An 11,686-nucleotide genomic window follows, 5' to 3' on the forward strand; every position below is an offset into this window, starting at 1 on the left:
GTTTTTATTGATTTATAGAGAGAGGGGAATGGAGAGGGAGAGAGATAGAAACATCAATCATGTGAGAGAAACATCATTAATAGGCTGCCTCCTGCACACCCTCTTCTGGGGATCAAGCCCAACAACCCAGGCATGTGCCCTGACCGGGAATCAAACCAGTGACCTCTTGGTTCATGGGTCAATACTCAACCACTGAGCCACACCATCGGGGTGTGGTTTTACTTATTTTGGATTTAGGTTTTTTTAGAGCCTGCTACTGCCGCAGGCTTCTTTTCTTGTTCAAGGTTATATACAGTAGTCCCCCCTTATCTAGAGCGTCAGTTACCCATGGTCAATTGTGGTTTGAAAATATTGTCAGAAATTTTAAAAATATAATAAAATTCCTGAAAATTTATAAGTTTTAAATTGCACACTGTTCTGAGTAGTGTGATGAAATCTTATGCCATCCCACCGGGGATGTGGATCACCCCTATGTCCAGTGTATCCACGTTGTATAGGCTAACCCTCCTGTTAGTCACTTGGTATTTGTCTTAGCTATCAGATCGACTATCACATTACACGCTTGTGTTCAAGTAACCCTTATTTTACTTAATAATAGCTCCAAAGTGCAAGAGTAATGATGCTGACAATTTGGATATGTCAAAGAGAAGCTGTAATTGCTTTCTTTAAGTTAAAAGGTCTGTATGTATACGAAAAACATACATAGGGTTTGGTAGTCTCTGTGGTTTCAGGGATCCAATGAAGATATATATATATATATCACTTAGTATAATTATAAAGGCAGTGTTTATTTAAGTACGTTTCACTTTAAAAATTAAGCTATCAGCTCTTAAAGTGTATATACATTTTTCTGGGACAACCTATATAGTCTCTTGTGTTTTCTGTCTTTTCTTATTTCCTAGTTATTTCATTTTATTTTTCTTTAATGTTCATCCAGTAAATGGAAAGTTTTTCATTGGGTGTTTATAAGGTTTACTGTAGTTCTGTTTCTAAATCCATAGTCTCTGTTTTGAGGTAAAAAATATCCCATCATGTGTAAAATAAAAATAGAGGAATCCTGGTCACCTTGGATAATAGTCTGGCTTGTGGAATGTGGTATTTTTCATCCTTAGGAAAGTATGTTAACATGAGTGTTTCCTTTTAAATAGGCATGTAGAAGTCCAGGTGTTTGGTGATCACCATGGCAATGCTGTGTACTTGTTTGAGAGAGACTGTAGTGTTCAGAGGAGGCATCAGAAGATCATTGAGGAAGCCCCAGGGGTAAGGACCTTGTAAAGAAGTTTGTAATCTTCTCTGTAATGGAAACACTAGTCACTCTGATTTTCATATCAGAAATCTGTGAAGCTAGTGTCTCCCCCAAAGTCCTGCTGGACAGCTGCTTCCAAGTAGTAGTATAAGGATAAGGCCCCCTCTTTCCACCCCGCAACACCCATTGCACACTGTTCTGAGTAGTGTGATGAAATCTTATGCCATCCCACCGGGGATGTGGATCACCCCTATGTCCAGTGTATCCACGTTGTATAGGCTAACCCTCCTGTTAGTCACTTGGTATTTGTCTTAGCTATCAGATCGACTATCACATTACACGCTTGTGTTCAAGTAACCCTTATTTTACTTAATAATAGCTCCAAAGTGCAAGAGTAATGATGCTGACAATTTGGATATGTCAAAGAGAAGCTGTAATTGCTTTCTTTAAGTTAAAAGGTCTGTATGTATACGAAAAACATACATAGGGTTTGGTAGTCTCTGTGGTTTCAGGGATCCAATGAAGATATATATATATATATTTTTAAGTACTTTAATGATTTAGAGAGGAAGAGAAATATCAATTGGTTGCCTCCTGCAGGTGCCCCAACTGGGATCAAACATACCTGGGTTATGTACTTTGACCAGGAATCAAACCTGCCACCTTTCAGTGTACAGGATGAGCCACCAACTGAGCCACCAACCAACCAACTGAGCCACCCGGCCAGGGCTCCCCTGGAGATCTTGCACATGTCCCCATGAATAAGGGGAGACTACCATGCATGTTTTTATCAGTATGTAGTTTCATCAGGTCAGGAATCTGAGATTTCTGGTAATCAGTTTGTTATTCAGATATTAAAATTTTATTTGTTGTAGAGTATATTATACCTTTTGAAGTAAATGTCAACAACAATAATTTCAGTAAAGCCTTATTTTGAACAGTGACTGCTTAAATATATATCTGTAGAGCTCAGTTTTGAAAATGCTAAAAGCTTTGCCTATTTATTGACACACATTTTTTTCTTTGAACCATTTTTATTAACTTGGAATCTCAAAGTTTACCATATTCCAAGATAATTATTGCACACCTGATCCAGATTGCTTTATCATCTTAAAATAGGGACTGTTAAAAGTTTTTATATTGATACATTTAATTTTAAGTAGACATATAGTTATAAAAGTTATGTAGGAACAAGGACACAGATATATCATTATGCTGAGGAATATCTGCAATTCATAGAAATTACTAGGAGAACCATTAAACTTTGGTATTGTGACAGTTAGCTGTTTATCTTTATTATCTCTTGAATGTAATATTTGCTACATGAAGATATAATATTGGATCTTAGTGGAAATTTCTAGTGGGACAAAGTACTAATGGAAATTTATTTAAATATTTGTTCATAGCCTGGTATTAAGCCTGAAGTAAGGAAAAAGCTTGGAGAAGCTGCAGTTCGAGCTGCTAAAGCTGTAAATTACGTTGGAGCAGGTATGCTAAGATTTGTTTCTAAAAGAGAAGGAGAAGCAATAATTTATGTATGCTTTAGAGGCAAAAGAAACATATTGCTTTTATATCAGTGGCTTTCAAACCTTTTTGATCAGATCCACAAGGGAAACAAAACAAAACACACACACTCATATTTTATAATGAGACCATATGTGTGTGTGTGTGGGTGTGTGTATACTTATATTCATATATGTTTGAAAAAAGGATTTTACTAAATAATGCTTATCCTAATATGTATAATGCTATTCGATATTTTCTGTCTTATTTGAAATTAAAATTACAAAATTGATTTTTTAAATTAATAAAGTTTATTTTTTACAGCAGTTTTAGTTTCACAGCAAAATTGAGCAGAAAGTACAGAGATTTTCCCATATGCTCCCTGTCCCCACACACACACAGCCTCCCCCCATCAACATTCCACATCAGAGTGGTACATTTGTTCTGATCAGTATACTTACACTGACACATTATTATCACTCAGAGAACATAGTTCACATTAGGGTTCATTCTTTTTAAGACATTTAAAAAATATATTTTTATTGATTTCAGAGAGGAAGGGAGAGGGAGAGAGAGATAGAAACATCACTGATGAGAGAGAATCATCAATTCGCTGCCTCCTGCACACCCCCAACTGGGGATTGAGCCCGCAACCCGGGCATGTGCCTTGACTAGGAATCAAACCATGACCTCTTGGTTCCTGGGTCAGCACTCAACCACTGAGGCACACCAGCCAGGCAAAGTGGATGAATTTTTATACTTTAACTGGAGGCCCGGTGCACAAAATTTGTGCACGAGTAGGGTCCCTAGGCCTGGCCATTGATCAGGGCCAATTGGGACCTTCCAGCTGCCAGCCAGGGCCTTCCTTCCCTGGCTGCTGGCTGCTGGCTGGGACCTTCCTTTGTTCAGCAACGGCCGCTGGTGGTCAGCATACGTCATAGTGAGTGATCGAACACCCAGTCTCCCAATTGTACTCCTGAGGGGACACTTTCCATATTAGCCTTTCATATATATAGATAAAGCTGGAGAAGTTTTGTAGTGCCTAATAAAATGCCAGTAGGTAATACATTATTAACATAAGATTTAGTTGCTAAGCAATCTTTCAATGTGTCACCAGCAAAAGGACTTTTAAAGGACATTTCCAAGAGCCCAAAACTAAGGAGAAAATATTGTATTTTTCTGCAGAGGGTTAGAGTGAGATGGGATGTCACAGGGTGCAGTTCCCAGGATCTGGGTGAACTGACGCAATAACTCATGGCAGTCATGTTCTCACTGTGTGAGAGCTGACACTTCTTCATATCTTGGGCTTACTATTTGCTCAAAACCCCAAATATATTTTTCTGTTGCAAAATTTCATGTGGCTCCCTATTTTAACTGAGAGTCACTTGCTGCTACAACATGTGAGATATTTTTTTCATGAAATACAAAGTACCATTGAATGAACACAATGGTAAAACTGTTACATCAAGGAATATTTTACTTGGCTACTAATTACATACTGTTAAAAGATGACCATTGTATTTTACTTCTAGGAACTGTGGAGTTTATTATGGACTCCAAGCACGATTTCTACTTCATGGAGATGAATACAAGGCTGCAAGTGGAACATCCTGTTACTGAGATGATCACAGGAACTGACTTGGTGGAGTGGCAGATTAAGGTGGGAATGATTTTCCTATTCAATATCAGTCTTGGAAACTGCGTGACCTTCTGGCCTCCTAAAGAAAAGTGTCTTTTTGGATAAGGGTTCAGTTCTTACTGGTTGTGATGGGAACAGGAAAGTGGGAGGTTAAAGACGACACTGCAGTTCATGCTATGACATTAGTGTCACTTTATGGACACAGATTCCCAATCTGTTCATTGCCATCATTTCTCTTCAGGCATGGGGCGGCCAACAGGTGAGCTGCTGCTATTGACGATGGCTGGTGACCACATGGTCTCAAAACCAAAACCTGGTACTCTACCGAGGGCCACATCATTCTGGCCAGGCTGTCATTAGGTGTTAGAGGCAGGACAGATGCCAGCCAAGATGAAACGAGCTAACACAGAGTTGGGAAGGAAGGGTCCCTGGGCAAGTGTTGACTTAAACACTGTTGCTGGCACACAGTGGGATAAGTATGAGACAGTCACAGTACATGATTAGAAATTTTTAAAGTGATTTGGCGTCCGGCCAGTGTGGCCCAGTGTTTGAGCATCAACCTATGAACCAGGAGGTCCCGATTCGATTCCCAGTCAGAGCACATGCCCTGGTTTCAGGCTCTGTCCCCAATAGGGGGTGTGCAGGAGGCAGCCAATCAATGATTCTCTCTCATCAGTGATGTTTCTATCTCTCTCCCTCTCCTTTCATCTCTAAAATCAATTTAAAAAATATTTTAAAAACGTAAAGCAATTTGGCATCGCTGTGACATATCTACTGGTTTTACAAAAGTTTTAAGTCCACAGCTGTTCTTTGATTTTAATAGTGTGAGAAGCACTGGCCTAAACCAGAGGTGCACAAAGCATATTATTTCAAATATTATCAATAATAGCTTAGCATGTTTTCTCTTTATTGAAAACAATAGATTGTATCTCAGCCTTCTTTTCTTAAAAAGTTTTTTAAGTCATATGATGAATAGTCAATCTCTGTGGGATTCTTGGTTCTTTATATACAGTATATCCTGAATTTAAATTGTTTTTTTCATATTGTGATGCTAAAGTCTTGATTATTTTGATAATTTTGGTTTTTTCGGAACTTCTGTGGACAATATGCCTCTTTTTCAATTTCCTTGGGGTTGATTGGTGGTTTGAATTGAGCCAAAAGACTCTTCTGGGCCTCTATAGCCTTGGGAGCTAATGAAAACCAGGCACATCAGGCTAGTGAGTGTTCGTGAGTGTCAGGAAAACTGCAGTTGGTTTAGAAACTTCTGGAAAGAGCGCTTATGTTTCCACAATTCAAGGAAAAGGAAGATTTTTTTTCTGAAGCAGTAACCCAAAAGAGTCCAGATTCTTGAAATCGCCGAGGATAAAAGGTTCCTAGGGAATATGGCTGCAGAGTCTGTGGTTTGAACACTGTGCCATAAAGACATTCAGTTCCGTCCGCTTTCCTTTTATTCCTAACTGCTGTGGTTCCTGATTTTCCTTATTTACATCTTTAAAGAGATGGAACCTGCTTCTGTTTTATGTTTATCTGTTTAGTTCAATGTGATGCTGAGTTACTTAGAGATTTTTCCCTGTAGCTTTTGCTTTCTCAGGTTGTCATTTTCTCATCTTGGAGGAAAACTTGAAGGGAAAGTGTGGCAGCAAGTCTTCCAGTAGCCTTCCTCTGTTTATAATCTAGTGCGATGCAGTGTACATAAACATAATAAAATTCAAAAACCATGATGTTCCCCTTTCTGTTTTGCTTTATCACTCACTTGCTGATTAAAATTACAAAGATGTCTAATGTTACACTTTACCTATAGCTGTAAACACCAACAGATAATTTACTGTTTTTTAAAAAAAAGATTGATTTTGTAACCGAAAGCTAATGTTTTAGATGAAAACTGAGAGCATGGTGCCAGAAAGAAATCTTAGTTTCAATTACATTGAAAATAACACTGATTTTTATATTTATAATTAAGTCAGCATTTTGCTTGCATTTTCTATTTAAAAACTCTAGAAGACCATTGTAATTAATACTTTATTTTCAAGCTGCCTCTGTTTTTTTTTTTTAATTTTTATTGAATTCAGAGAGGGAGAAGGAGAGAGAGGTAGAAACATCAATGATGAGAGAGAATCATTGATAGGCTGCCTCCTGCACACCCCCTATTGAGGACTGAGCCCACAACCCAGGCATGTGCCCTAACCAGGAATCGAACTGTGACCTCCTGGATTATAGGTTGATGCTCAACCACTGAGCCATGCCAGCTGGGCAAGCTGCATCTGTTTTTAAATATCTTCTTTCTGCCCAATACTCGAGGCAGTGGATAAAATAATAATTTTTATGTGGCTTCATTGTGAAGTCCAAATGTACATTTTTCCATAAAAAAGGCAAGACCATCAACTTGCTAGTCTCATAGCTGCTTTAAGGTGGATTTTTATAAGAAGTACATACTCTTCTGTCACCAGGTTGCAGCAGGAGAGAAGATTCCTTTGAGCCAGGAAGAAATAACCCTCCGGGGCCACGCGTTTGAAGCTAGAATATACGCAGAAGACCCTCAAAATAACTTCATGCCGGGGGCCGGACCACTGGTGCATCTCGCCACCCCTCCAGCGGACCTTTCCACTAGGATTGAAACTGGGGTACGGCAAGGTAAGCGGAAATAAAACAGACAGTCTTTTTAACTTTTAGTGCATTCTTATTCATGAATGGGGGTCTTTTCCTTGTGTCTTGTGGGAATGTCTAGTATGTTTTAAAATAAAGGATTTAATTGATTTCGCAACATTTTTTTTCCCTTCTGGACTAGTTATTTTTAAAGAATGACTAGTAGTTGAATCAATAGGCTCTTTTTTCAAATGCAGCAGCACTTGATCAAACTTAAGCAATAAGTATTTTGTGTGTGTGTTGTTTTATATTTTTTACTTTGCCTGGTTCCAAACATGATTTAAGGTGACTGATATTCGCTATGCGTAAGGCACCCTGCCTTCAAGTCAAGCTGGAGAATTAATGTGAAAACTTAGTGCAAGCTAAACAATAATAAAAGAAGTTAAAAGTAAAAACTAACAGCACAAAAGCTCTCACAGTTCAGCGTTGATCAGTAACGATGGTCACAGAACAGTCATTTAGCGCTTATGTGCAGGTGCTGTTCTAGGTGACTTTTCGTACAGGCTCCTTTAACCTGGAGCACTGTCTTATGAGTAGGTGTTCTCACCCCCATTTTCTAGATGACGAAACCAGGACACGGAGAAGTTACGTGACTTACCCAGGATCACCCTTGCAGCCATGACTCAGACCCAGGCAGTCTGGCTCCAGAGTCTGTGCTCTGAGCCACCACCGTCTGTTGCCACCTTAACTTCATTTGCAGAGCAGTGATAGCAGTTCTAGGACTAAGAGCTAATGTGAGACACTTTTAAACGAGGAAATCTAGCGTGGATTTGAGTAGGCAGATGTAACACATTAAAGAAAAGTGAACTTGAAGAACTGTAAGAAAATATGTGGCTGGGAAAATGGTGTAGGATGGTAAGTCGTTGGAGATGTGGCTGGAGACAGACATAGGCTGAGAGCAAATCGCATGGGCCTTGAAAGCCAAAATGAGGAATTGGGGCTTCTTGATGATACACTGGCAACACGTTGATAGCTCTTGCCTAAGCCACAGCAAGATTTGGTAGTCAGTACATTTTTTAACTTCACAGCAGAACATCTTGGAAAGAAAAGAGGGGCCTTGCAATAGAAATGAAAAAACCTGTAGGGCCAGCAAAGCTCGCAGTGTAACTTAATAAAAGGGCTCAAAGGATAAGAGATGTAACTCTGAGACGTGCTCCCAGGGTCACATCGTGACACTGGGAGGGATAACCTAGGCCAGAAAGCTTCTCCCAGCACTCCCCTTCTGTGTCCCATGCATCCCTCAGGCCTGGCCCTTATCATATTATCTATGGTCACCTATTCCTTGCCTATTTTCCCATCAGACTGTAAGATTCTTAGGGAGGGACCGTCTTCTATGGTATATTTGCAGTACCTTGCTCAAGCCGAGGCCTACAAGGTGTTCAATATGTGTTGGTGGGCAAGTGGGGGGCGGGGTGGATGGATGGATAAGGGGGTGTAATCCAACCCCTTGGTTTTACATCTGGAGACCCTGGGTTTTAGAGGCGTCAAGTGACCTGTCAAAATCACAACAAGGGTCTAGAACAGTAGGCTGTAATATACCACAGCCTTTTGCCTTGACCTAGTTTCTAACCAGTGATTGAGATTCGTATGGTGACTGCTATTTGTTATCAGCTCTGCCAGGTACAGCGTTTGGCACTTTATTGTCAGTCCTCCCAGCAACCACAGGACAGAGGAATGGTTACTCTCATTTGTCTGATGAGGGAAACGGTGGAGGGAAGGGAATGCTGAGGGCAGAGCAATTGTAATATGAGAGGTAGAGGGAGTTTGCTCTGACTTCCAAGAAGATAGGATGAGGAAACCGGCCTAGGTGTCATTGGGTCACGGTTTTGAATGGACAGGATGGCCACACCCTCCTTGGACGTTTGATAAGTTTTTAAGCCCTGTGAGCTTCAGTTCCTCATGAATAAAATGGTGGGGGCAATATCTGTCATGAGGTCTGTGAGGACTGGGTGTGAAATGTACATAAAGCCACCGCAGAACGTCTTGCTATCACATTGTACCCCTTTGGTTTTGACTTTGAGAGGTTGTTGTGGTTTTTCAATTCCAGGGGATGAAGTGTCAGTGCATTATGACCCCATGATTGCGAAGCTGGTTGTGTGGGCCGCAGATCGCCAGGCGGCCTTGACCAAGCTGAGGTTCAGCCTTCGTCAGTACCATGTGAGTGACGGGGCCGTGTTGGTGACCCTGATGTTCTCTGTATCTCCACAGCCAAGCACGTCTGTCAGGAGTGGTCAGCCTTTGTCCTTGTCAGCTTATTTCCACCAGCCGCCCATATGTCACGATCAGATTCATTTTATGTGGGAGAATTCCCGTGGGCTTGAGGACTTCTTGATTCCAGCTGGAAACGAAAGCTTGCAGGACTGAAACTATTAGGGTCCGTGTTATACTTCAGGGAAATCGATAGGAAATTCCTCTTGATCCTGTAGGTAAGGCCAGCTCCACACATGTGTGAGCGAACATGATAACCACTACACCACGGAAACGTGGTCGCTATACAAGTGTGCCCTACAGTTGGTATTATTTTCTCCAAAGGAAAATAATGATGTTTAGTTTCATCCATTTCATCGTTTGTTGCTGTTTTGTAGCACATTAATTTTCTTGGAGCAGTAAGTCCTGTACCAGCTGATTTAGTTTCACGGAAGGATTGCTTTTTAACCCAGGATATTCTAATTATTATATGTCATTAAAAACCTCTGATCTCTGTGGCTCCAACTACACTGACCTCCTTGCCATTCTTTAGACACACACAGCATTGTGCCATGTGTTCCTGTTTTCTCCCCAGAATGTTCTTCCTACACATGATCACAGGGCTCCCTCCCACCACCCTCAGGCACTGCTCACCTCCTCAGAGTCATGTCAAGGCTGTCACATTTAAAATAAGATCCTTTACCCAGCGGTGTGGCTCATCAACACATGAACCAGGAGGTCACAGTTTGATTCCCAGTCAGGGCACATGGCCTGGTTGTTGGCTTGATCCCCAGTAGGGGACATGTAGGGGGCAAACAGGAGGCAGATGATCAATGATTCTCTCTCATCATTGATGTTTCTATCTCCCTCTCCCTCTTCCTTTCCCTTCCTCTCTCTAAAATCAATAAAATACATAATAATAAAAGCGTAATATGCTCATTAGACCAGACGTCCTTCTGGACCTTCCAGATGAAGCCGGGGCTGCGAGGGAAGCCCAGGTCCCAGGTGCCAGAGGGAAGCCGGTGCTGGCAGCTGGGGGAAGGAAGGCCTACTCTTGCACGAACTTCGTGCATCGGGCCTGTAGTAAAAAATAAAATAAAATAGAACCTTTGCTGTTCTCTGTCCCCTTAGACAGCCTCATTTTTCTTCATATCACCTGACGTTATATTAGAATTTTTTTTATAGATATTGTTTATTATCTTTTCCTAGAATGTAGGCTCTGTGAGGCAAGGACTTTGTGTGCATTGTTCTTCACTGTGTCCACTGTATCTTTTTTTTAAAATATATTTTATTGATTTTTTACAGAGAGGAAGGGAGAGGGCTAGAGAGTTAGAAACATCGATGAGAGAGAAACATCGATCAGCTGCCTCCTGCACACCTCCTACTGGGGATGTGCTAACAACCAAGGGACATGCCCTTGACCGGAATTGAATTTGGGACCTTTCAGTCTGCAGGCCGACACTCTATCCACTGTGCCAAACTGGCTAGGGCGTGTCCCCAGTATCTGATGAGGATCTGGCACCTAAAAGGTGCTCAGTATATGGAGAATGAATGAATGAACGAACAAACAAATGAACAAACTCGAGGCCCAGATAGCTGGCTTTACCCTTGATTCCATTTACTGGGTTATGTTTTATGCCTTTTTATTTTCATATCGGTATGTAAAATTTGGATTTTAGTGTTAGAACCTCTTTTGAGGTCATTTCACCCAATCCCCTCCCCAGTGTAGTAATCGTGCCTTCTGCTGTGGGAGTGTTCTGAGTGGCACGTCTTCAAAGACTTGCCAATAAATTTCATTTAAGTTTCTTAACATTTATCACTTTCTTAATCCAAGTCAATTAAATGTCTTTCCACACTACCTACACTAACAGCATTCCCTGTGGCCTCTTTATCATAGTAAATGTAGCTTTAAGTGTTAAGTCCAGAATATAGTGATGGAGAAGTGGGGTTTTTATTGTTTGCTTGAGAATTGCCGATAGTAGAAGATACTCAGCAAAAGGAGCAGAAGCCATACAAATGCTTTTCTGAATATGTTGTTTTCCCCACTCCTTGGGCACGTGGGCTTTATTCTCTTTCTAGATTGTCGGACTGCACACCAACATTGACTTCCTCCTCAGGCTGGCTGGCCACCCGGAGTTCAAAGCTGGGAATGTGCACACTGACTTCATCCCTCAGCACCGGGAAGAACTGCTGCCCAGTCAGAAGGCCACAGCCAAAGAGTTTTTATGCCAGGCAGCTCTGGGCCTCATCCTCAAGGAGAAAGCCATGTCAGATGTTTTCCAAATTCAGACACAAGGTATTGAATGCATTTCTGTTTCCCCTGCTTGTCAAGATTTTATGAATAACTAGAGGCCCAGTGCATGAAATTCATGCACAGGTAGGGTCCCTAGCGGCTGCCAGCTGCCTGCCACCAGCCGGGGCCTTCCTTCGTTCCATACCGCCCCCTGGTGGTCAGCACAGGTCATAGA

At 41.3% G+C, this 11,686-nt stretch overlaps 1 protein-coding gene across 2 annotated transcripts in view; it reads left to right on the top strand.

Moving 5' to 3' along the window:
- MCCC1 (methylcrotonoyl-CoA carboxylase 1) overlaps positions 1-11,686 on the top strand; it is a 38,738-nt gene that overhangs the window by 10,192 nt on the left and 16,860 nt on the right. For both annotated transcript variants that reach the window (XM_015566308.1, XM_015566310.1), the window contains exons 5-10: positions 1,230-1,260; positions 2,653-2,734; positions 4,282-4,409; positions 6,836-7,019; positions 9,079-9,188; positions 11,298-11,514. In XM_015566308.1, the coding sequence (XP_015421794.1) occupies positions 1,230-1,260; positions 2,653-2,734; positions 4,282-4,409; positions 6,836-7,019; positions 9,079-9,188; positions 11,298-11,514 (752 nt within the window). The remainder of the gene's footprint in view (positions 1-1,229; positions 1,261-2,652; positions 2,735-4,281; positions 4,410-6,835; positions 7,020-9,078; positions 9,189-11,297; positions 11,515-11,686) is intronic.

Source organism: Myotis davidii, unplaced genomic scaffold (genome assembly GCF_000327345.1).
Source record: "Myotis davidii unplaced genomic scaffold, ASM32734v1 scaffold102, whole genome shotgun sequence".
Taxonomy (NCBI): Eukaryota; Metazoa; Chordata; class Mammalia; order Chiroptera; family Vespertilionidae; genus Myotis; species Myotis davidii.